General features: G+C 41.2%; 1 protein-coding gene across 1 annotated transcript; it reads left to right on the top strand.

Moving 5' to 3' along the window:
• polr2g (RNA polymerase II subunit G) lies at window positions 1-26,839 on the top strand. The gene is made up of 8 exons (XM_012866156.3): window positions 1-123; window positions 260-369; window positions 11,933-12,092; window positions 13,225-13,275; window positions 22,139-22,204; window positions 23,334-23,405; window positions 26,319-26,352; window positions 26,526-26,839. Exons 1-8 carry the CDS (start codon window positions 112-114, stop codon window positions 26,537-26,539), a joined length of 519 nt encoding a protein of 172 aa, XP_012721610.1. The 5' UTR covers window positions 1-111; the 3' UTR covers window positions 26,540-26,839.
• The last annotated feature ends 133 nt before the right edge of the window (window positions 26,840-26,972 follow it).

Raw genomic sequence — 26,972 nt, 5'->3', positions numbered from 1 at the left:
TTTGCCAACCGCCAATAAATATCCATAAAGAAGAAGCACATCGCCCATGAAAAGCTGATCTGACAATTAAAAGTGTTTTTTTAAGGGAGTTGGGGGAAATTAGCATTAGCTATGTTTTACCACGTAAGTATACATTATCCTCCCAGAATGGCTGATTCGATATTGACGATGTCTTACAACGTTTCGGCGGCGTGGCCGTGGTGATTGCACCCTCATCCCCCATTCGGACTGGTTACACTTCTTTTATCGGTGTTTACAGATTTCTTTGGAACATGAGATCTTACTACACCCGAGATATTTTGGCCCGAACCTGCTGAACACTGTGAAGCAGAAGCTCTTCACCGAAGTAGAGGGAACCTGCACTGGAAAGTGAGTGAATTCATAAAGTCACACTGCTTGCTTGAAGTCTCTGGCTCTTATCCTGCATCCATGTGTTGGTAGTTTTGATGTAAAGTGTGAAGATATATGGCCAGATCAATGTTTGGTTTTGAAGTTATTCATACCGCTGCTTCCAATAACCAGTATTTCTTTAACCAAAACAATCGAATTAACATATAAGTCTAAAAGATAGATTTTTATCTCTTTTTTTTTTTACAGTAAACATTAGCATTTATTGCATCCCATAAAATAAAATGGAAAAAATATTGTCACTTTAAAGAAGTGATGGCAAGAAGAATAAGGTGACCGGATTTCTGAAATCATATCTGGGGACATTTCTAGCTTGTGGATAAAAATCAATAAATCTCATCAAATGGAAACGGAGACAGTAATGGTTTCATTTATTTTTTACACATTTGTTAATATTTAAACAACAAAAATCAAGTGTAAAAGCCAGGGATGTGCCTCTCCACACTTTTAGTATAACCTAAGATTAATACAATTAATACATCAATAGTGTTATTAATAGAAAACTAGAACTGTGTCTCTGGGTTGGGGCAAAGTGGTGGGAGTGGAGGGGTCAAGGGTGGTTAGCAGGGCTTTCCAATTTTGTGAGACCCAAAGTGCTCTGCCGCCTCCAAAGGGGAGAGTGACATGAGGAAAAGAAAAACCAGTAAATACAAACACTTGGCCTGTGGCTTTCTGTGGAGACAGAGTTCCCCCACCTTTTAAAGAAGTGCAACAAATACTTATTCTGTTCACATCTACATACCTATGAGCAATAGGTTTTTCTGAATTAACATCAAAAAGAAGTAGCGGTCAAGCCCGCAGGTAAAGGATGATATATGTTTCTTACTGTCACCAGGCCACATCAGGGGCCTGTGCAGAATAATTTCTTTCCCTAATGGGCTATAAGCACAGCTCCACTACTGCCTGAACTTCAGCAGCTCCTTTTTTTCCTGATTAATCCAGGTGTGTCTGGTTGGTTACTGAGGTCAGACACACCTGGATTAATCAGTCTGTCCAGTAATGAAAGGCAGGAAGCAAAGGAGCTGCTAAAGTCCAGGAAGATGTGGGGCTGTGCATAGAGCCTGCTTGGGATGAGAAAATAGGTTGTGGCGATGTGAGGTGAAAAGACGTTAAACATGTTCAAAAAGACACAGACTTGGAAATCTCCTTGACAAGAATGCAAGTGATTGAGTGTAGTGCAGCATGAGCATGTGTAAACTTACATAAAGTGTGTATAACTACATTATGTGTATGGTAGTAGTTGATGTGCAAGTATATTGTTTGCTCCTGTAAGGTGAGTTAACTCCGGTCAGTGACTAAGCTAACATGAGATCATCTCTGGTTTCTATTTCCTATTTTCCTCCACCCATTTAATCTCCTTTCTGACTTCCTATCTTCTTCCTTTCTCCTTTTGTATCAATCTTACATCATTCTAAAACAGACATTATATAATTAAAATCAGTTCCAAAAACATTAGAATGTACAACATGAAAACCTCCTATTATTGTTATTTTTATTATTATCTCATCTGATTTAATACTAAAAATCTAACTACCACAATATTTGGAGCTACAAGCAAAAACAACATAATAAATGACCATTAAACAGGCGGTTATCTCTTCCTCCATCATTCTCAGATCATGCAGATCTTGTTCTCCTGTTACTGGCTCCTATTCTTTCCATGAGGAACTTTCATATATCCAAACTGAGCAGTAGAAAATCTAAACCTGGAAGTCTATGCTCATAAATCCCAACCATAAATCAGCAAAACAACTTGTAATAACTCTACTTATAACTAACTATCTGAAATATAAACTAAAGGTCACCAATCAGTTCTAAAACATCTTTAGACGAACCCTTGTTGATCCCTGGAGAACCAGCGTACCAGATTAGCGCCTTAAAAAGACTTTTCAATCATTCTGTACTGTAACATTTTATCCGAGTGTCTTTTACTCATGTGAGCAGCAACTCGTGGTCTTGTCTTAGTTTTTATTGATTATGTTTTAACCTGGACACAAAACCAAACATTTATCACAGGATCAGCCCCATCCAAATAAAATGAATCGATTAACACACTTACCGTAACTCAGGGCAGCTCCCCATCAGTTGCCGCAGGTTGTGGAAAAACGAACTTCCACTTCTGTTTTAAAAGTGGTGCGCTCTTCTTCTTCTTCCTCTTCGTGTTTTAATGGCAGCTGACAACCAAAAGGATCATTATCACCATCTAGTGGTGGGCTCTTTTCCTCATCTTTATATTATCAGCAGCGCAACCAGCTACCGTAACGCCTGTTTCTGCGCGCAACAGCTCTACCGTAATAACAGTCTACACGCAACTTTTTTCCCCTCGGTAAAATCGGGGACATTTCCGGGGACAGCTTTAGCTGGGGACAGGTGGTCCAAAACGGGGACAGTCCCTGGAAATCGGGGACGTCTGGTCACCCTAAAGAAGAAGGAGGCTTTCCATCCACTTGGTCGACTTATGTCTTCTTGAGGCATCAGGATGGTTAATTTTCTGTACTCCACCTTCAAGTGGACAATAAATGCATGACAGCCAGAGCGAATATCAGTCATGATGGTAAATAGCTTGTACTTGTATATTGCTTTATCAAGTCCGACACTCCCAAAGCGCTTTACACTACAGTCATTCACCCATTCACACACACATTAACACCCTGACAGTGGTGAGCTATGCTGGTAGCCACAGCTGGCCTGGGACAGATTGACAGAGGCGAGGCTGCCATACATTGGCACCACCGGACCCTCTGACCAATGCGGGTAATGCGGGTAAAGCGTCTTGACCAAGGACACAACGACTGAGACGGTCAATAAATATTATGAGTTTATTTTCGTATCCCTTTGGCTTCAGTCTCCTGATTTTGTTCTCATAAAGAATAAAAATAATTAGGGTGGTTCGATCCGGCAACCTGTCAGGACGACCTCCCTAACACTTGCACCACTCAAATGACGTCAAATAAAGAAAGTTAGAACAGTAGTGTGCATGTGTTGCGGCCGTTTTGGAGTCGTTGGATAGGCATGTAAGCGTGCAGGAGGTTGGTTTACTGTTCAAAACGTGACCAAAATACATAATATCTGTTTGACTGGTAAAAACAAAAAGGAAACACCAAAAATAAAACAATATACGTTTAGGCATCCAATTAAATTCACATAAGATAAGATAGGCATAAGATAGGGTTTGAAAACCTACACAGAACATGCCTGTTGAATATCTAGAGGGAGATTGCTCCACAAAGATGGGGCACGAAAGGAAAAAGCTTGCTCCCCTACAGTTTACCTTTTAGCTTTAGGAACTTTTAGAAGACCCATACTCTGAGATTAAAGAGCATGGTCGGAACGTACAGGTGCATAATTTAAAGTATAGTCCCGTAATAATCTGTTATTTCCATTACATTTGATGTAACTTATCCCGGCTGAGCCAGCGCGTTTCTTCCTCGTGTCTGATCGGAACAAGAGGACAGCTAGACATACACAAACCGGAGATTCAACACGGTGAATCCACAGTGCTCATTTCCGTTATGTAACACGTTCAGGTGTATATGTTTGTTTTGGGGAAATAACTCTGCAAATAACTTGGCTAGGCCTAGCTAACATGATGTTAGCTAAGCATGCTAGCTACCACACAGCCCGACCATACTTCTAGCAAGAGAAAACCTTACCTTTCCACTAATAAAGCTGTCTTTCCGCCCACTTTCAGGCTTCTATATGTCAACCAGTGACTTAGCTGTTCGACTCTGTGCTTCTCGGTTGAAGCATGTTGAAATGAAGCTGCCAGGACGTCCTCGTCTCCCAAAACTATTGGTGTCGCGAACGTTGCCATTCCGTTCGTCTGACCATCCAGGGAACTGGAGTTGCGTTTCCAGGGGGGTTGAGCAAATGTGGCGTCATTTGAGAAATGTCCCATTCGGCGTGTGAAGCTTTAAACTGAATAAATGTATGGTGTTCTGCCTATGCTGCAGATGCGTCAGAGCGTCCGCCATGTTGAATGTGGCAAATCGGGGGTTAGACTCAGTCACTTAAACAGTACCAGAGGGACTTTAATCTCAGAATATACTTTATATTCGTAATAGTTTTATTTTTGTAATATTCTGAGTTTAGTTTCGTATCCCTTTGGCTTCAGTCTCCTGACTTTATTCTCGTAAAGAATAAAAATAATTAGGGGGGTTCGATCCGGCAACCTGTCAAGTACAGGACAACCTCCCTAACTCTTGCACCACTGAAGTGTGAACGGCTCTGTCCCGAATATTACATCAGCAAATATAATGGTAACAACAAAACACAGCTGCTTCGGTGTCTGTTCATTCATTTTCCTAAACCCTGAATGAATGCCGAGAAATGCCATCATTGGATAGGCATGTAAGCGCGCGGGAGGTTGGTTTACTGTTCTAAACGTGACCAAAATATATATATGTTTGACTGTCAGCAAAGGTGTTTAATTGTGTGAAGGTGACATGGGATATGAGTGTTACAGGGGGATGACTAATTTTACAGCTTTGGGAAAAAAGAAGCTGATTTTGAGAATAATAATAATAATAATAATATTAATAATAATAATACAGTGCTGAACAGTAGGTGACAAAAATAGTACAACAGCCCGGATGGGATTACAACAATACAGTTTAAAAACAGATAAAAACAAAAAGGAAACACCAAAAATAAAACGATATACGTTTAAATCCAATCCAATTAAATTTGCATAAGATAAGATAGGCATAAGATAGAGTTTGAAAACCTACAAAGAACATGCCTGCTGAATGGCTAGAGGGAGACTGCTCCACAAAGATGGGGCACGAAAGGAAAAATCATGCTCCCCTACAGTTTTCCTTGTAGCGTTAGGAACTTTTAGAAGACCCGTACCCTGAGATCGAAGAGCATGGGTGGAATATACATGTGCATAATTTAAAGTATAGTCCCGTAATCATATGTTATTTCCATTGTATTTGATGTAATTTATCCCGGCTGAGCCAGCGCGTTTCTTCCTCGTGTCTGATCGGAACAAGAGGACAGCAAGACATACACAAACCGGAGATTCAGCGCGGTGAATCCACAGTGCTCATTTCTGTTATGCAACATGTAAAGGTCTATATGTTTGTTTTGGGAAAATAACTCTGTGAATAACTTGGCTAGGCCTAGCTAACATGATGTTAGCTAAGCATGCTAGCTACCACGCAGCCTGACCATACTTCTAGCAAGAGAAAACCTTACCTTTCCACTAATAAAGCTTTCTTTCCGCCCACTTTCAGGCTTCTATATGTCAACCAGCGACTTAGCTGTTCGACGCTGTGCTTCTCGGTTGAAGCATGTTGAAATGAAGCTGCCAGGACGTCCTCGTCTTCCAAAACTATTGGTGTCGCAAACGTTGCCATTCCGTTTGTCTGACCATCCAGGGAACTGGAGTTGCGTTTCCAGGGGGGTTGAGCAAATGTGGCGTCATTTGAGAAATGTCCCATTCGGCGTGTGAAGCTTTAAACTGAATAAATGAATGGTGTGTGTGTTTCAGATGCGAATGAAAAAATTCTGAAAATGGTCTAGTATGATGTTATCCTTTCTTTCATATAATAGTTGAATCAAAATGGAAAGTGGAAACAAATAAGTAGTGATGTGTTTGCGCTGGGAGGGACATAGACCACTGTGATAACAACCGCAGTGAATTCTCTGGGTAAATAAAAAGGTCTGCAGCTAACATTTAGCGTCTCGATGTCCGGAGAGCAAAAACTTATTATTCTAGCATTTTTACACCAGGAATTATTGATGTAAGCGCATAGTCCTCCTCCTCGGGACTTACCGCTCAGTTGTCTGTCTCTGTCGGCTCAAAAGGTGGTTAGCCCCTCCAGGCTAACGGCGTGGTCTGGGGTTTCTGCTGTTAGGCATGTCTCGGTCAGGATCAGAACACAGCAGTCTCTAAACTCCCTCTTTGCAGAAAGTTGCAGTTGTAGGTGGTCCATTTTATTGCCTAGTGAGCGGACATTGGACAGCAGAATGGAAGGGAGCGGCGATCTGAATGGGTTAGCCTTTAGCCTGGCTGCTAAACCCCCGCTGCACCCGCGTTTCTTCGGTCGGCTACACGGCTTACGTTTGGCCCTCCTTCGGCGTGGGGTGCTCGGCGAGTCCGCGGCTCGGTAGGCCCCTAGGAGTTGTTCTCGGAGTATTCCATAGCTGCGCAAACAGTCGATCGTAGCGGTGGTTACAAGCCCAAAAACACTGCATGGTCGTAGGTTCAGAAGGCGTTGGCGATCGTGTACTAATCGGCTGGGTGGATGAGTAATTTCTAGTGAGTTTGGCGGCATTTTTTTATGAAAAATGTTCGCCAGTCGTCGGAGTGTATGCGCTTAGCCGCTGCTCGGAAGCGCAGCCGGAAGTATATAAGCATGTTAACACGTCCCTGGACCAAGCCACAGTGCCAGCATGCTTCAAGTCTGCCTCCATCATTCCGATGACGAAGAAACCTCAAGTCATCTGCTTTAACGACTACCAGCCTGTTGCACTAACTCCCGTTATGATAAAGTGCTTTGAAAGGCTGGTAAAGGAACACATCGTCTCCAGCCTTCCCCCAACACTCGACCCGTTCCAGTTTGCCTACCGAAGGAACCGCTCCACTGAGGACGCCATCTCCTCTGCTCTTCACCTGAGCCTAGCACACCTGGAGGAGAAGAACACGCACGTGCGGATGCTGTTCCTCGACTTCAGTTCAGCGTTTAACACCATCATCCCACAGCACCTGGTGGGAAAACTGGAGCATCTGGGCCTCAGCACACCCCTTCGCAACTGGCTGCTAGACTTCCTCACCAACAGACCTCAGTCGGTCCGGGTCGGTCAGAACACCTCTGATGTCATCACCCTCAGCACGGGCTCCCCTCAGGGCTGGGTCCTGAGCCCCCTGCTGTTTACTCTGATGACACACGACTGCGTCCCCAGGTTCACCACCAATCACATTGTGAAGTTTGCAGACGACACAACGGTTGTGGGCCTGATCAGAGACGACAACGATCAGGACTACAGAGAGGAGGTGGAGCAGCTGGTGGGCTGGTGCAGAGACAACAGCCTGATCCTGAACGTGGAGAAGACAAAGGAGATCATCATCGACTTCAGGAAGAATCGGCCCCACCACGCTCCACTGCTCATCAACAACTCAGCTGTGGAGGTGGTCAGCAGCACCAAGTTCCTGGGGGTGCACATCATGGACAACTTCACCTGGTCTGTGAACACCACGTCACTGGTGAAGAAGGCACAGAAACGACTGTACTTCCTGCGGAGGATGAGGAGAACCCGCCTGCCCCCGCCCATCCTCAGGACCTTCTACAGAAGCACCATAGAGAGCATTCTGACCAGCTGTGTCTCTCTGTGGTGTGGAGGCTGCAGTGCCGCCGACTGGAAGAACGTGAGGAGAGTGGTGAGGACAGCAGAAGGGATCATCCGGGCTCCTCTCCCCTCCATCAAGGACATCTCATCACAGCGCTGTGTGTTCCGAGCCCGTAACATCATCAGGGACCCCTCACACCCCCACCATGGACTGTTCTCCCTGCTGCCTTCTGGGAAGAGGTTCTGCAGCATCCGCTGCAGGTCCTCCAGGTTCTGCAAAAGCTTTTTCCCTGTTGCCATCAGACTGTTGAACTGCTCGGGACTCTGAACTGCTGAAACCCAAAATGGACACTGCACCATACTCTCATAACTGCACATTTACACATTTGCACATATCCTTCAGACTGCTGAAATACTGAAGCCACAAATGGACTCTGTACCACATTCGTATGTTACACGGTTCTAATAATACTCTCCTGGATACCGTGAATAGCACACTGTCTATTTCCCCTGCATTGTTTACATTGTAACATTGTTTACATTTCAATTGTTTACATAAATCGCTGCTGCATCTTTATCCTAAAAATTAGTGCAATTTACTGTGATTTTTCAAGCTGTATGCAAACGAAATTTCATTCTGTACGCACTTTGTGCATACAAAATGACAAATAAAGCTGTCTATGTCAATGGCTAGGCCTAGCTAACATGATGCTAGCTAAGCATGCAAGCTACCACACAGCCCGACCATACTTCTAGCAAGAGAAAACCTTACCTTTCCACTAATAAACCTTTCTTTTCGCCCACTTTCAGGCTTCTGTATGTCAACCAGTGACTTAGCTGTTCGACGCTGTGCTTCTCGGTTGAAGCATGTTGAAATGAAGCTGCCAGGACGTGCTCGTCTTCCAAAACTATTGGTGTCACGAACGTTGCCATTCCGTTTGTCTGACCATCCAGGGAACTGGAGTTGCGTTTTCAGGGGGGTTGAGCAAATGTGGCGTCATTTGAGAAATGTCCCATTCGGCGTGTGAAGCTTAAAACTGAATAAATTTACGGTGTGTGTGTGTGACATGCAAATGAAAATATTCTGAAAATGGTCTTAGTATGATGTTATCCTCTCTTTCATACAATAGTTGAATCAAAATGGAAAGTGGAAACAAATAAGTAGTGATGTGAATCTGCTTACATTACTTTGTAACTGTGCTTATAATGATAACTTTATTTAACGTAAATAAGTAAAGCCTCGTCGAGTTAAATAAATTTGTGTTCCAAGCTAAACCAAAACATAGTAAACCTTATCAGGGAACTGAACCGGTAACTCAGCAGTGACAGTACCAAAGCTTAACCACTAGACCACCGTAAAACATTCGATCATACCAGTCATGACTGGTTAATATCTTTTAACAGGGCACAGATGAAGTGAGTGAGCCAGTGGAGCAACAGCATGTTTACATAAGTTGGGATAAACACTGTTTCAACATCCTTCTCTTTCTTGCAGATTTCAAAATGACACTTAAATATTTTGCAAATGATCCCAAGACAACAAGATGTGATGGGCAAATCAGCAGCTGATCCTTCAAATTATGCAAAACCCGGCGCAGCCTGGCGACTCAATTCTTTGGCCCCTTTACACTACATTTGAACATGTGCAAAGCCCAGCAGTTTCATGGCAAAAATGTCCTGGTTTGAGGGTAGAACAGTATAACAAGCCTGGGGCTTTGTTTATTGTGTTTGTTGTTGTTGTTGTTGTGTACAACAGGGCAAAACATTCCGCCAAATGGAGGACTAAGAAGCAGTTGGGAAATGAGATTACAAATTTATTGTTTTTTTTTTTTTTTATAACCTTAATTTATCACAAAAGTAGTTTTTATCCGAGAAAGTACACCTCCAAACTTAATATATTGATGTTGTTATCCGTCTTGTTAACCTGTGTTTTTATATTTTTGTGTAGTTTTATACATATTTTTTGCATTGTTTTTATACTCGTGAGCCACCAAATTTCTGTTCTAACAAATCAATGAGAAATGCACATCTTTAGGTCCGTAATATGTTCTTATAAAGCATCTTAAAAAACAATAATGGGGACTTAAGTTTTTTCTGCTATCTTATTTGCAGCCCTTGGTTGTCGTCTCTTCAGATGCTATTGCTACCTAAAATAAGGTAGACTAGGGGTACTTAAATAAAAATCTCAAATACAATGCAATTTCTCCTTAGAAATAAGTTCAAAAAACTTGCATAATGTAAAACAAAACAAGACCACAATCACTCTAAAACAAATATCTTTTTTGAAGGGAGTGAAGGAACAGTTTTTCTTTTAAAAGTAGATTCAAAGAAGCTCCAGAAATGGAAAAAAATTGCATTGCTCTTCTAATATAAGATGAAGTAAGAATCTCAGGAATATAAGAAAAAAACATACCTGTTAAAATATACATACTACACAATAACCTGCTGACACTCCCCCAAAACATTTGCGATACCAGACCATGGGTGCAGCCATTATCAACTGAGCCAGAAACCAGGAATTGACATACGACCTGCACCATGGAGAGCATAAACGCACTTTCCCATCATACTTCAAGCTGTCAGTCGGCATTTTTCACAAGCATTGATTTGAGAAAGTCAGTAAACTCTGCGCGCAAAATGGCAGAAATGTCTTTAAATGACATCCAGTCTTACATGTTCAAGCCCGGATATGAATCTAGGGAGTCAGAGCTCAAAAATGGGGACATGTCATATGCATACAAGCCTTACGGAGGATCCAAACCCTATATATATCGCTACCTAACATAAGGTGGTCCCATAAGTTAGACCAGGGGTACTTAAATAAAAATCTTAAAGGGTCCCAAATTTTTTTTCTAAATAAAGTTCTGTTTGTTATCGTCCGTCAATCTACCTGCCATAATAGTGGCATTCAACAAAAATGACATCCTTTTCATTCAAAAGAACAAGGCATGAAATTTGCTTTGTGGAGAAAAACAAGCTCAAAGTCACCTATAATAAGCAGACTAGTGTTATGCCAGAAGCTGTTTGAATATGATTATTATTATTAATTATAATTTGGTATTATAATTTTATATGATGGTAGATTGTCAGCAGGGGTGTTTATGTGCATATGTGAACTTCAGTGTAGCCTAGTGTAACGCCAGTTCAGGGCGTGACGGACTGCATTTCCCATGATGAAATGTGGTCAAATGGCCACCAACTCCCATCATGCAACTGTAGGCTACACTGAAGTGCACATAAACACCCCTGCTGACAATCTGCCACCATCTTCAACAGCCCATTTCATAGGCTGTTTCAGCACAAGTGTGTGACGTATTTACAAATACGATATTGAGGGATGTCATGGATTGTATGATGACGTTTTCATTCTGCTGTGAAAAAGCCAAATAAACTTACCTGCACTGACCCTTCAGTCGTTGCAAATTCAATTGTCTGCTCCTTACCACTGACGAAATGTAGAAAGCACATATAGATGGTCAGATTTTCCACAATAATGTCCTCTCACTTTTTTTTGTTCCATAAATTCTTTCCGAATTTAGGAAGATGAACAAAAAGAACGCCATTCATATGGTCACGATCACCATATCGTGACCACATGAAGGGAGTTTTGTTGTTACCACAATATGTCTGTTGAGGCGATATTCAAGGTGGATCCATTCACTATTTGACTCGTGCAAGTAAAGTAGCATGTCCGTCTTCTGGTGCCGTTGTTACGTCACGATCACAAATCTTCTCGCGTGATTTGAACGACAGCGGGTTATTCGGATGCCAAGATGGCAGCTTCCGTGAAAAACACAAAAAGGATAAAAAATACATTTTTACTCTATATAGGCGCATGTTGGTACAAAACTACTAGTGGTAAGTTCACCATTTTATATATATATATATATATATAATATATATGAATGAAAAAATTTTATTTCCCGGGTTTTGTCTTGAAGTCTTTGGCAAATAAAGACATGAAGTTCTCAGGAATCAAAGTGCTTTGAAAAACTATTTTACATTCATGCTTTTGCAAATCAGTTATCCGGGTCATCGCAACAGCAAAAACAGGCTTAAATCGGAGGCAACTGGACTTTTGTTCAGTCTTTCTGAAAACGTTTCATATGTTTTTGTTGTTGCGTCAAAGATGTAACAAAATCTCATTAACATCTCTGACTTACACGATGTTGACAAATATATGCAGCTTCTTAAAAATAACATCAATGTGTTTTTCGGGTGTGTTTTCCAGGTATGGCTTTGTCATCGCCGTCACCACTATTGACAACATCGGGGCGGGTGTGATCCAGCCTGGCAGAGGTTTTGTCCTCTATCCTGTGAAGTACAAGGCCATTGTCTTCCGTCCATTTAAGGGAGAACTGGTAGACGCTGTGGTCACTCAGGTTAACAAGGTGAGTCTTACACAGTGCTGTTTTTTTTTTCTGATTTAACTGTTTTCCTTTTAAAATATTAAATATTATGATACAGTAGGTGTTTAGCACAAAATAATGCATAAGTCGATATTTAAGTGACTAGTAATGTTCGAAAGCGTAGAAAAACAGATTCCCGGTAAGGTCTGAGTCCTCCAGATAGCACAAATACAAAAGTTAGAGAAATACGAGAGACATAAAGTATTTTTTGGCAGTTTTGCCACTTTTTGGACTTTTTTCCTGAGAGGCAAAAACCATTGCCCACTTGTAACAATTTCTGAGACCATTTACAATATATGATCTCCATATTTTTGTCACGTTCCTCTTTTTTTTTCTATCCAGAAATCATGTGATTCGCAGTTTCTGAGACAGGGTGTATAGAGTTTGGGACATCCGAATACAATAAAGCAGGAACTTTATTTCAGAACCCCACATACCTTCATCTGAATCCTATGAGTCATCTGTAAATGGGAAAAATCTGAACCTTGAGATAAGCCACAAATTAGTTATTTTAGAAGGAGAAGATTTAAATCCCATTTTTGTCTCGTCACAAAAGAAACGTTCGTCTACAAAGACACAGAAACCAATGAAAAGTTTGCAATCTCTTGATATCTCTAGACATCCCTGGAAAGCTCAAGCTGAAGATGATTCTTTTAACTCTGCCTTCTGTTCTGTGGACTATTTAAACTGGTCCCAGAAGACTGCAAAAATACTGAAACCCTGAGTAATTAAAATAATGTTGTTTACAGTTACCTTTCACTGAATTACCTCAAACACAATTAATTACGATCTTTTGTCCAACTTTCCTTTATTATTACAAGGTAGTTTATTTTCTTTTCCTGTGTTTTCATTCCATTACACACTTTGAATTGTGTTGTTGCTGAAGTGTGTTATTCAGACTTGAGGCAACATCACAAAGTCTTGCTTTGTTTTGTTTGAAGTGTGCTATTTTATCAACTGACCAGCATCAGCTGCTGCCGTCAAATTATTTTGATTTGCAGGATAAAGTTCTAAATCACAGCTTCAGACTTTGCTGCTACTACTAGATCACTACTTCTGTGGTTTACATGTTTTGGCCTTCATTTACATAACAGGTTTTATCTGTTCCTTGCAGGTTGGACTGTTCACAGAAATTGGCCCCATGTCCTGCTTTATCTCTCGCCACGTAAGTCAGTTTTAACTAATTGTAACCACTACTTAATTTAATTAACAATAAATTCAGTAGGAAAGTTACTTTTGTTCTAGGGTCATACAGGAGGATGATAAGCATACACGTTTTAACAACTCAGGTTTATTTTCTTTCTCCACAAAAGAATAATTACCTCAATAAAATTAAGGTATAAAACTTAAATTGTCCACCCTTAAAAATAACTCAAATATTTAAAACAAATTAGGGTAGGTTTTATAACCTGTAGCTCTAAAGCTCATACCAACAAAGAAAATTACAAATTTCAGTCAGTCTTTCCAATATAACAGTTCAGTCAGTCAGTTCAGTCAATGTGCACATAAATTGTCCAGTTTGAAAATGTTCATGAACAAGTAGTTGTGGAATAACCAAAAAAAATAAAGGATTGGGGGCCCCCCTTTCTTTTTGTGTTCAATTATCTTATCTGGTTTCAAAGCAAAATCTCCAGCTCCAGTAGCATCAGTCCCTCTGCGTCGTCCCAGGCTTCAGTCCGAGTCACAAAGATGGCGGCGGGACCCTCGTGCTTCTGGAACTCCACCGGCTTGTTCAGATATCAGTCATCCAAACAAAAAAAAACCAACCTGCATGCAGAGCGTTAAACGATCATGCAGGTATACGGAAATCAGAGAAATCTTAAAAACCGCTCAGTAACAAGAAAACTTACTAAACAAACATCACTTCATCATAAACAGTCTCATTTCACAGAGCTACGCTACTTACAGAGCGACACCTAATACTCCGGTTGTTTTTTTTTTTTCCAGTTCGAAAAAAACTGAGCAACATTAGCTCCAGCTAAGTAGCCATTTTGCGTAAGTAAGCAGCTGAAAATAAACAACAGACTCACCGGAGAAATCTAAGAACAGACTACACATCGTCCAGTCCAAGATAAACAGACTTCTTTCATATCACAACAGCTCTTTTGCATAGTAGCTTCTCTATTCCTGCTGAAACGTGCTTAGTCTGCCATTTCTTTTCTCTTCCTCGCTCTTACTCTTCTTCTCGTACTGACACAGGGGAAATGTGGGTCTACTGCCCCCTACAGAACATTCTAAGAACTACAAAACACATTAAACATGCAGACAGATCAGCATAGTTTATGGGGGTTACATCCTCCCCCCCTAACCTCTCATGCGTCCCTGCATGTTCATTTACACAATCTCCACAGAGTTAGTTTGAAGCTGCGAAATAGCAGGTATGAAATCAGAACTTAAAGCTGTCGAGAAAGCTTTATCTAACCCATCAAAAAGTGATTGCATAACAACAACCAGAGGGTTACCCAGTGATGGGTAAGTCAATCTTTTAGGTTGATTCCGCTGTCTCAATGATCGTCTCAACTCTACGTTTTCTGCTTGATCATTCTCCTCCTTGTGACTGCTGTCATTTGGCATTTGAATTCTGGCCAAATCCTCCGACCTTTGCTCCCCCTGAGATATTGTAAGCGCTGGTGCCTCGGCCACAATTTCAGGTTTGGATGTAGATTTGATGTCACTTTCAACGGAACTTTGTGGTTGGAAAGGAGGTGCTTCAGGATTTAGTGCATGATCTCCACCCAACTCTTCAATACTGACTCCTGGTGTGTATCCGGATGGGGATCCTGCGATACTAGCCGTCGTATCCTCTTGGCTTGTGAGAGTAGTTGTATTAGTACAACCCAAATCCTCTCCAGTAGTGTTCTGCACGTCACATTTGGTTGTTTCATCCTCAGTTCTTGTAGATTTGTCATCCACAAATACAACTGGAGGATAGTAGTAGTCCTCATCTGTTCCATCATCATTTTCTGACAGGGGATCGTCTTCACCCTGAAGTCCAAAATCATTTCTATCCACAACAGGCTGAGAACCTGTAGAACAGTGTGGCACCTTCTTGTCCTTGGTTGGCCTTGGCTCACTCTCAGTTTGTGGTAAAAATCCACAGGGCAACAACAGATCACGATGCAACACTCTGTGTGGACCATCTGCTTCCAAAGGAGACACAACATACACAGGTAGATCTTTCACTTGTTTCACCACTTGGTAAATGGTCTGGCTCCATCTGTTGGAAAGCTTATGTTTCCCACATAGCCCAACATTTTTCACCAAGACACGATCTCCAGTCTCCAACTTTGACTCTCTCACTCTTTTGTCAAAGAGCTTCTTGTTATGAAGAGCAGCTTTAGTGCTATGATCCACAGCAATCTTGTAACTCTCTGTCAAGCTTTCCTTGAGGTTTTTCACATATTGTGCGTGTGACTCTCTTTTTCCAGTTTCCCAGGTTAATCCAAATGCAATGTCGATAGGCAGATTAGGTTGCCTCCCAAACATCAGTTGGTAGGGAGAGTAGCCGGTAGTGTCATGCTTGGTACAGTTATAAGCATGTACAAGTGGCTGTACAAACTCTTTCCACCTCATCTTGTCTTCTTCCTGTAGTGTACCTAACATGGCCAGTAATGTTCTGTTAAACCTCTCCACAGGGTTTCCGCGTGGATGGTATGGCGTTGTACGTGTTTTCTTGATTCCAAGCATTGTGCAGAGTTCTTTGATTAGGGTGGATTCAAAATCACGGCCCTGATCACTGTGTAGTCGCTCAGGAAATCCATAATGGATGAAAAAATTGTTCCACAGAGCCTTGGCTACTGTTTTTGCCTTTTGGTCAGGTGTCGGAACTGCTACAGAATACTTGGTGAAATGGTCAGTTATAACTAGGATATTTTTGGTTCCTTTGCTATCGGGTTCCAATGATAAATAATCCATACAAACCAACTCAAGTGGCCTGCTTGTCTGGATATTCATCAGAGGGGCACTCCGTTCAGCTTTTGCCTTTCGTCGTATGCATCTTTCGCATGTCTGCAACTTGTTTGTAATGTGGTCTAACATGTGTGGCCAGAAGAACCGGGTACGCACCAAGTCTGTGGTGCGGTCAACCCCCATGTGTCCAACAGCATCATGTAGAGCCTCCAGAGCAACCTCCCTGAATCTGTTGGGTAGAACCAGTTGAAAAGATGGTTCTCCATTGGTTACACGTTTTCTATAGAGAACCTCTTCTCTCAGTGTTAGTTGATCCCAGAGGCGCAACATCAGTTGTACCTCTCTGTCTTCCTGCTGTCGTTGTCTGTACGATAAGCGCCTCCCACCTTTAAAAATAGAAATGACTCTGCTTATCGCCGGATCTCTCTGTTGTTCAAGAGCCCAGTCTTGCTGAGACATGCGGGGTAATGTGCATGAACCTGGTAAAAGGTCAACATGTGTGTACTCAGGAGGGATAACATGCACATCAACAGCAATACACTCAACCAGACATGGTTTCAATGCAGGTTCAGAGTGTAAAGGGCCTGTTTGTTCAGCCAGATGCTTCTGACAGATGGCATTTACGACCTCTGCTGAAATTTCTGTGTCACCAGTCTCTTTGGCAATGTGAGCTATGAATCGCTCTATGGTTTGGTCTTCTTCATGTGTTGAATCATCAAGTCCACTCTCAAAATGCGGCCGTCTAGAGAGACCATCAGCATCTTGATTTTTCTTTCCTGCTCTGTACTGCATCTGAAAGTCAAAAGTAGAGAGGGCAGCTAACCACCGATGTCCAGCTGCGTCTAGTTTAGCAGTTGTCAATACGTAAGTTAAAGGGTTGTTATCTGTTACTACTGTAAACTTGGCTCCATAAAGATAGTCAAAAAACTTATCAGTCACTGCCCACTTAAGAGCAAGAAACTCAAGCTTATGAGTTGGATAACGCTTCTCACACTTTGAAAGACCTCTACTGGCAAAGGCAATAACCCTCAGCTGACCATCTTGCTCTTGATAAAGAGCTCCCCCCAACCCAAGCAAACTTGCATCAGTATGCAGAATATAAGGCTTTGTTGCATCTGCAAATCCTAAAACTGGTGCAGTGGTGAGTTTCTGGATCAGAGTATTAAAAGCCTCATCACATTCTGATGTCCATTTTTCAGCAAATGGTCTTTTCAGGTCAACTGCTGAGGTATGTCTGAAGTGCTGTTTAGCAGCCTTTCTGGGTGGAAAATACCCTATGGTAAGGTCATTTAGGGGTCTTGCAATTTTGGCAAAGTCTCGGATAAATCTCCTATAGTACCCTGCAAACCCCAAAAAGGACTTTAGTTCTTTAATGTTTTTAGGTGTTGGCCAGGTTGTTAACGCTGCAGTTTTCTCAGGATCTGTCTCGACACCTCTTTCAGAAACCACATGTCCTAGGTACTTCACTGATGTTCTGAAAAACTGACACTTGTCAGGGGAAAGTTTAAGTCCATATTCTCTAAGCTTCCCTAGGACACGCATAAGGCGTTCTTCATGCTCCTCTAATGTGCTGGAAAAAACAATCAGATCATCCAGAAATACTAAAACTTCTTTAAGGTTGAGGCTGCCCATGCACTTCTCCATTACACGCTGAAAAGTGCTGGGAGCGTTGGTTACACCCTGCGGCATCCGATTAAACTCCCAGAAGCCCATAGGAGTTACAAACGCCGTTTTATACTTGTCCTCCTCCTCAACCTCAACCTGATAGTATCCTGACTTTAAATCCATGACTGAGAACCACTTTGACCCTGTCAATGCCGAAAAAGCCTCCTCAATATTGGGTAAAGCATAGGCGTCTTTGATTGTCTGATTGTTTAACTTACGATAGTCGACACAGAGCCGGATCGCACCATTTTTCTTTTTTACAACCACGATAGGGGATGCAAATGGACTTTCGGACTCACGGATTATGTTGGCATCACACAGTTCTTTTAAGTGTAACCTGACAGCCTCATAATCTGATGGGTGTATTGGCCTCGGTCTTTGTTTAAAAGGACTAGGATCAGAGAGGCGTATCCTATGTTTTACCGCATGGGTGTGGCCATAGTCTAAATCATGAGTAGCAAATACATCTGACATCAAATTTAACTTCTTCGTTACCCTTTCTTTCCATTCTTCAGAAAGAGATGTATCTGTAAAGTCAAATCTGAGCTGGCTGGCTGTAACAGGTGAGTTAATGTTTTGACATAAGACAATCTTTTGAGTAAGGTCAGACTGAGATCTTGACTCTTTGTCTTTTTTCACTGCTGACTGAGGAGCTGAAACTGTCTGAGGCTTGTAAAGTTCAGCAACAGTTAACGAAGCAGGTACTGTGATGTCATGTGCTCTTTCATTCTTCACCAAAATAGGGATTTTGAAAGATGTTGTCGATGGGGCTGTCATAACATAGTTGCAGAACACTAAACCACCAGGTAAGATGGAGTCTGCTTGTTCAACCAATAGGGAAGTGCCTGGGGGAACTTTAATGTTTCTGGCATAACCCATCAAAACAGCCTTTTCTCCTGCAGGTACTTTCTGACTTGTCTTCCTTAGTAACTTTATCTTTCCTACTCTACCACTCACTCGATCTTCTTTGTACATGCCATACAGTTTCCTGATCAGTGGCAGATTTTTACAGTGGACTTGCTGGTTGTGAACACTGGTCTTTTTAGAGGTTGTATAAATGTCATAAAGAACATCTAACACATTTGTTCCAACCAGCACTGGAACTTCTCTGTTCGACCTACAATCTGGCACAATTAAGGCTAAAGTTTGCACTTCTTCAGGTCTCCCCACAATCTCTTCTGGAAAGAAAAGATTTACCTCAATGTACCCCAGATAAGGAACTCTCTGACCACCTGCACCCTGAATATCTAAAAGGTCTCCTAGTGGCTGGATTGGTCGTGAATGCAAGTAGAGCTTATGAAATGTTTCTGAAACAGTTGTCACCTGAGAGCCCGAGTCAAGGAGGCAAATACTTTGAACTCCATCAATAAACATCTTGGCAGTGTTTTTCGATCCTACCAAAGCATCCAAAAGTGCTTCATCTGATGTAGATGTAGATGTAGGGAACTGACTCATATTGTTGATGGTTGTCGATTTTTGATCATGTTTTACGTCTTGCGTTGATTGTGGAGCCTCCTCTAGTCGGGTATCAGTACGCCCCTCTACTGAAACCCGGTCCAGTTTAAAGCCGTTCCGTATCTTGCTTCCCACTGTCGACGTTTTCCTTTAGTTCCTTGTACTTTTTATCAACCAATTCTTTGTTTGGAGGATTCTCACATTGTCTTGCAATATGGCCGGTTTCTCCACATTTAAAGCAAAACCAAGCTTTTGGAGCAGGTTGGCATGCTGGCTGTTGCACATTCATTTCCGCTGCTGCCACAGGGGGCAGGTCGACAACTTCAGTTGTTTTCTGTTGTCTTCTCTCCCTCCTCTGAGATCTTTTCTCTGTAAGTTGCATCTGCAGTTCAGCCACTTGTTTTCTTAAGCTTTCTGTCTCTGTGATGTACTTCTGTACAATGTCATGGTCGTGTTTTAGTGGAGGTTCTGGGACAGTCTGAAAATGTAAGGAAGGTTTTACTTTTGAGCTTCCAAAGTGACGCTGCATTCGGTCAATCTTTACTGATCTCCGTTCTTCTTCTGTTCTTAACTGGAGAAGAAGTTCAGAGAAATCTGGCGGGGACTCACTTTTGAATCTCTGCTGAAGAGTTAGAAGCAGAGTCTGATCCCAGCACCCACGAATGAACTGCTTGTACAGTTGTTTGTTTGCATTAACTTCACTCACACCACCTCGCTTGATCGCAGTACTAAGTACTGCCTGCAGTCTTTGCAGATATTCAGAAGCTCTCTCTCCTGCATCCTGGTGAATGCTCAAAAACTTGGCAAATATCTCTTCACCATCATCTACAAGTCCATATGCTGACTGAAGGAGACGGACATATTCTTGTGGATATGAATGAGAGCCAAGCTGTTTCACAATATCCAATGCAGGGGATAGCAAACTTTCCAGAATCATCCTTCTTTGCATGTCAACAGGGAATCCATCTTGAAACATTAGTTCAACATGTAGGAGCCAAGTCTCGAAATCTACTTCTCCAGGGGGTTTAGGCACTCGTCCAGAAAAGGAACGAAGTCTCTTTGGAGTCAAACTCGATGAAGAAGCTTCATTTTTGATGACATGCTCAACGATTAAGCGCTGAACATCTTGGGGGTTCAATATATCAGCACTCAGTGAAGCTTTGTTAGTTGAAAAAGCTCGTCTTTTACTTTTTGCACTTTTTTCAGATTGTTTGGAATGTGATGGATTAATGGCATGAGTTGCTTGAGTTTGTCTTTGATGTCCTTTTGATGTGAGGGCAGTGTCAGTGTTGTCTGATTCAGTCTCTTCACTATCAGAACTGCTCGACTCACCAGCATCTTGTTCTGAGGCTGTTTCCTGAGCATTTATTTCTGATGGAGGCTGAGAAAGCACAGGTGAAAGTAAAACTTTCTCTATATCATCAACGCACCACTTTGCAGTTGGATATTTGGCTGTAGCTATTTCACATGGGAAATTTGGCTTAAGATGCTCAACTGCTTCTTCAGCATCCAACTCAATGATGGCTTCGCTTAACCTTAACCTGACTATCTTCACCACTGTGCCATAAGTTTTAAGTACTTCAGTAATGTTTGCATCAGTAGCATCTTCATTTAGGCCAAGAGCTAAGACTGATCTCTTTGCATTCACTCCATACTTTTGCTCAATGTCATAAACAGTAATCTTATTGACTTCCATTCTTTCTGATATCAGTTTTCTTAAAAGTTACTGTTATGTTAAACTGAGCTGATTTTACTTATAATCCTCCTGGCTGCTGGCTCGCCACGAAATGTTACCATGTAACCACTACTTAATTTAATTAACAATAAATTCAGTAGGAAAGTTACTTTTGTTCTAGGGTCATACAGGAGGATGATAAGCATACACGTTTTAACAACTCAGGTTTATTTTCTTTCTCCACAAAAGAATAATTACCTCAATAAAATTAAGGTATAAAACTTAAATTGTCCACCCTTAAAAATAACTCAAATATTTAAAACAAATTAGGGTAGGTTTTATAACCTGTAGCTCTAAAGCTCATACCAACAAAGAAAATTACAAATTTCAGTCAGTCTTTCCAATATAACAGTTCAGTCAGTCAGTTCAGTCAATGTGCACATAAATTGTCCAGTTTGAAAATGTTCATGAACAAGTAGTTGTGGAATAACCAAAAAAAATAAAGGATTGGGGGCCCCCCTTTCTTTTTGTGTTCAATTATCTTATCTGGTTTCAAAGCAAAATCTCCAGCTCCAGTAGCATCAGTCCCTCTGCGTCGTCCCAGGCTTCAGTCCGAGTCACAAAGATGGCGGCGGGACCCTCGTGCTTCTGGAACTCCACCGGCTTGTTCAGATATCAGTCATCCAAACAAAAAAAAAACCAACCTGCATGCAGAGCGTTAAACGATCATGCAGGTATACGGAAATCAGAGAAATCTTAAAAAACCGCTCAGTAACAAGAAAACTTACTAAACAAACATCACTTCATCATAAACAGTCTCATTTCACAGAGCTACGCTACTTACAGAGCGACACCTAATACTCCGGTTGTTTTTTTTTTTTCCAGTTCGAAAAAAACTGAGCAACATTAGCTCCAGCTAAGTAGCCATTTTGCGTAAGTAAGCAGCTGAAAATAAACAACAGACTCACCGGAGAAATCTAAGAACAGACTACACATCGTCCAGTCCAAGATAAACAGACTTCTTTCATATCACAACAGCTCTTTTGCATAGTAGCTTCTCTATTCCTGCTGAAACGTGCTTAGTCTGCCATTTCTTTTCTCTTCCTCGCTCTTACTCTTCTTCTCGTACTGACACAGGGGAAATGTGGGTCTACTGCCCCCTACAGAACATTCTAAGAACTACAAAACACATTAAACATGCAGACAGATCAGCATAGTTTATGGGGGTTACATAATAATTCTGGATCTAATTTCTTGCTGTACATGCATATATAGTGTTTGTTCTGTTCGGCAAATATATGTAATAAAAATTTCCCTTTTGCAGTCCATCCCTTCGGAAATGGAGTTTGACCCTAATTCTAATCCACCGTGCTATAAGACAGTTGATGAGGTATGATTATTTATTTTATTGATTTTTCTGAATCCCTGCCCTTATATAAAACAATAATCAATGATATTATTTCAGCGATTGAGGTGACACCAACTGTAAGATCGCTCCCCCCACACGGAGGATAACTCCAGCCTAAGCAAACCCTGGACACTAAGACGTTATAATGGCCATGATATTGAAGCTCACAGCGTTTATATGGCATTTTTGCCATATTTACCAATATTAACACAAAAAAAAATTCCAATGGAGTTGTAAATCCTGTCAGTGAAGTTATTTCAAGGTAATCACGGATAAAAAGCCATAGTTTAAATAGCAAACTTCTATCTTAAAATATATTTTATAAATATTTAAAATAGTTTCTGCATGCTGTCATAGTATTTTTTTCTGCTGCCATCGAGCTATCCATGGCAAAAATGTATAGTGAAGTTCTGTGTTAGGAGTTCAGATTTGGCTTTACACTACTTATTAAATGCTTTGTGCAAGATCGGACTCCTGTTAACTGATCACATCTCACACAGATTCAACTTATGCAAGAAGAAGTTGCAACATACATATATCCTAAATGCATAAAACACAGCAGAACTAGTGTCAAGAATTACCCTTTAATCTAACCATTAGGCATACAAAGGGTTGAACAAAAATTGTGTTACCTTCGGACAGATAAACATGCTGTAGTTCCTCGTTGATCACTGTTGTGGTCTCGTGAGCCTCATGAGATCGGTAGGCCGCATGTGTAACGTTTGCCTTTTTTCAGAGTCCTTTTAGGTTTTGTGAAAGGAATAAACACTCTCTAAATGTTCGGGATAAAGCGCGTCTGAATCGTACTTTCCCCACTGACAGCGTTTAACCATTTTTACCAATGTTTTTTCTAACGATATCCCTTTGATCGCAATGCGTTCGTAATGTGAAATCCCAAAAATCTTGTTAGAGGGAAGAGGGGTGGGGCTTTTGCATGTAAGGGTCGTTTCACTTTGCATTCACTGATTGGTCGGTTGGTGACGAGCCTCCAAAAGTGATCGACAGGCGGCGTCACGTCAATTGCACAGAAAGTAGAGCTTCTGTCGTTTTCTGCAGTTGTTTTAGCATTACTCAGTCTGACACTTTGCTACTTTAACCTCTTCTGTCACAGGATATTGTAATCCAGCAAGACGATGAGATCCGTCTGAAGATTGTGGGTACAAGGGTTGACAAGAATGACATCGTAAGTGTTTTTATTTGGTAAAGGTTTGTGCTAATGGCTATGAGAGGTGGATAAATATGGCTTCAGAAAGTAAAATCCCCTGCCTAGTTTTCCTTCATCCCCTTCACTTACCCAGGTGATTTTAGTCCTGGGCTCCATCCGAATACTCTCAGTGATAGCTCCTACCTTCTGCTTCTAGCTTTTCCTACTTCCTTTCTTACTGACTGCAGTATTCAGACAGCACTTATCATGGTGACCGCTCACATACTTGCGCTTTGACTAAAGAGTCCCTTCTCTATCCACCTTATTTTCAACGGAAATATGGACACAGTGAGTTGAGTTTTTTTGTGCGAGACTTCAGTTAGTCACTTCCTGTCACTGGCTAGCTAGCTGAAAAGCAGCTAATGTAACAAGACTTGGTACCAAATTACTCGTCATTATGACTTTGAGGAAGACCGGGATCGTTTGTACAGTTAGAGGTTGTCATAATAACTGGTATAAAAGAAAGGTTTACGTGGAGCAGGAGTGTTTCAATCATCGACCGTGTACAAGAGCTGTGGATGCAAGGCGCCTTAAGACATTCACCCCCAGCTCTTTAACACTGATACCCTAACAAATAAAATAGAAACAAAGTTACAGCTTCATTCTAAAGCTTGCATCAGATTGGTACAATTTCAAACTTCAAGCCGTGTGTTTGCACGTTTTAATATCCAATTATAACATCAGTTCAATCTGATCACAACAGCTAGTATGTTTGTGAATCAGACGGCTTATTAGCCTACCTTCCATAAGATTGCCGCTGCATGACTGAAAGACTTCTCCTGAGCCCGCAACACAAGAGCACTCCGGTCGTCTCAGTCGTGCCAGTTGATGTAGTCAGGATTCACGCAGCGTGAACGTTGCTTTTGCTTGAAAGGACATCATACTTCATGAATACCAGGTCATCGATGTTGCTATTTATTAGCACCGAGCCAACTTTTCCACTGTGGAGGTACGCCTCGGTACATTCGCATTACAGAGCTAACCGCGCCAAGTGACAACACAAAATAGTTAAATATGTCCTCATACGTTATATGAGGCCATTTCTTCATGCCATCCTCTCAGTCATGAATAGTTTGAGGTTGTGGCACTGACCTGTAACTTCGATTGCTTTGCAATTTTTGGAAATGTTGCCGCAACAGTTTATCATTTCAGTCAAGCTAATGGTAGCTGGCCTAGGGAAACGCTGAAACGGAAGTGGCGCATAAAAAAAACGGAAGTTGGACCCATATTTACTTCCGCAAATGGTTGGAGCTAATCTCTGGACCGGACTTTGTGAACCTGGATTACCCGCCTCTACTTTATATTTCAGACTAAAAGGTGTCAACGTGCTGAGAAGCCTTAGGCTATGCTCACACTGCAGGGAAATGCGACCTATATCTGTCTTTTTCATGGCAGTGTGAACAGCCCAATTCTTTTCACCCCCAAATAAATCCGATTTGTGCCATTTCCATATGTGGTACTAATTCGGATATGTATCTAGGTCTGTCGCGATAATCAATAAATCACTTAATCGCACAATACATTTTAATCACACGATTAATATAAATAGGTGCGATAATTTAGGACTGCTTGCTTATTTCCCCTTGTGTTTCCATCTCCTCTCTCTGAGACGGGATAGCAAAAAGTTTTCAGTAAGGTGCATCTTTGTGTGCTCACCCCTCCCTTCTCGTTTCCTCAGTGTTGGAGGGTTAAGTAAAGCCTGGTGGCCAGCCAGGCTTATAATATAGTGGGCACATGCTCAAAGTTAAAATGAGGGCCTTAAAGAGCGAGATTTAAACCTAATGACGCCACCCGTCATAATACTTGCATTATTATTCCATTATCATCATAGTTGAATTAGTTGTCTCCAAATGGCAATAATACAATTTATCTCAATAAGTTTTAGAAAAAAATTATTGTTATCCGTCTTTTATGTCACTTTCCTTTCTCTCACTACACATCCACACACAATAGTAGCAGTTAGCGCTCCATAGAAGACCACTGTTAACAGCTGTGCTGCTTTATTCTTACCTTATTTCGTCTTGCTTTGATGTGGTCTTAATATTGTCGGCTCCTATTGCGCAGCAGCTTTCTAATAATAGCAAGTAGAGATGCCGGCTGGTATCCGCGTTTTTTTTTCCAAGGTTTTCTTTTTAAACAAAACTTTAGTCAACACTTCTAGAAACAATTACAGTCATCATGACTTCCGTGCATAGTGCGCTACTGTATGATGTCTCCTTCAGTTATCAGTGCATGCGAGTCGCTTTGCGGTCTTCAACCGTTCAGACAGAAGTCTGATGGCGGTAGTAGTATGAGCCGCCACCTAAAAAAATCTGATTTCAGCAAAAAATCAGAATTGACCTACAGTGTGAACATAGCCATAATCATTCTGCTTTTATTATGGGAACACATGTCAACTTCAGCTTCTGTTCGATGATAAACCTGTTTTGCCACTTTAGTTGCTGTTTGTCTGCTAAAGAGTACAATTTGTTTGAATACTTCCCACACAATGGTTGGCTGCTCCCTAAGGGATGGGTTAAATGCAGAATACAAATTTCATTGGAATATATGTTGCAATGACAGATAATTATCATTATCATTTAGGTCGAAGAAGGCAAGTATTAGACTCCGTTCAGAAGGTTGTCTATTGCCCCTGTTTTTACCAAATTGTAATAGGTTATTATTCTGAACAGATAGTGGAGCAGTTTTATGTTGTCAAACTGTTCAGCCCAATCACATCGTTTACCCATTATTGTCATTAGACACGTTCAGTTTTCGGGCCCATCTGCTTTCCTAGAAAGTTGGATCTTTTTAATTATCAATAATATTTCAGTCTGATAACTTAGCAAAAAAGAAATATGCAATGATGTTTAAGTCTAAATGAAGCTTAAAAATAAATTCTTTATTTTTCAGTTCGCAATTGGGTCTCTCATGGATGACTACCTGGGTGAGTGTTTTGATCAGACCAGTCTGCTCATCAGAGCAATGCACCGAGTGGAAAAATGGATTATACACAATTTTTGTTCCTTATATGCAGCATTTTTAATGCTGCATTCTTGGTAATGGGACATGGATTTTAAAAAAAGTTCTGTAGCTAATATGTTGTATTTTCATTTTCAGGCCTCGTCAGCTGATTTCTGTTTCAGTCAGGCACGCCATACGGGGACTTTCCTGTCGACCTCTTTCAGTTGTACTTTTTTTTTAACTGCAATGTGTTGTATGATGACAGCTGTTGAAGCACCATATTCAATTCCCTTTGTTATATTTTGCATCTTATGTTCGCTGTTATTATTAGGACTCATGAGCCCAAATACTGTTAGAGTATGATAGTTGTCCACACAGAAAGATTAGTTTTGCTCATGGAGAAAGCATAATTTTAATTGTTTGTTGTTTTGTTGTATGTGGACTGCAATAAAATATCTTGTTCTTTCTTATATCTGTGTGTAATTGTCTCTACCTCACTATCGTAGTTATTATTTTTTTAAGCATTACTGATGTAGTTATCACATATTAAGGTTTAGATCATATGCTCTGTATTCAAGCAGAGCTAACGTTTGAGGTAGGATG

Source organism: Fundulus heteroclitus, chromosome 23 (assembly GCF_011125445.2).
Source record: "Fundulus heteroclitus isolate FHET01 chromosome 23, MU-UCD_Fhet_4.1, whole genome shotgun sequence".
NCBI lineage: Eukaryota > Metazoa > Chordata > Actinopteri > Cyprinodontiformes > Fundulidae > Fundulus > Fundulus heteroclitus.
The sequence above is the reverse complement of the archived record's forward strand: the minus strand, read 5'-3'. Positions and strand labels throughout refer to the sequence as shown.

Bases quoted from the DNA above. Each gene is read 5' to 3' on its own strand.
- polr2g (XM_012866156.3), top strand. The intron at 370-11,932 runs GTGAGTGAATTC...TGTGTTTTCCAG, and splicing joins GAGGGAACCTGCACTGGAAA to GTATGGCTTTGTCATCGCCG. The intron at 23,406-26,318 runs GTAAGTGTTTTT...TTTATTTTTCAG, and splicing joins GGGTTGACAAGAATGACATC to TTCGCAATTGGGTCTCTCAT.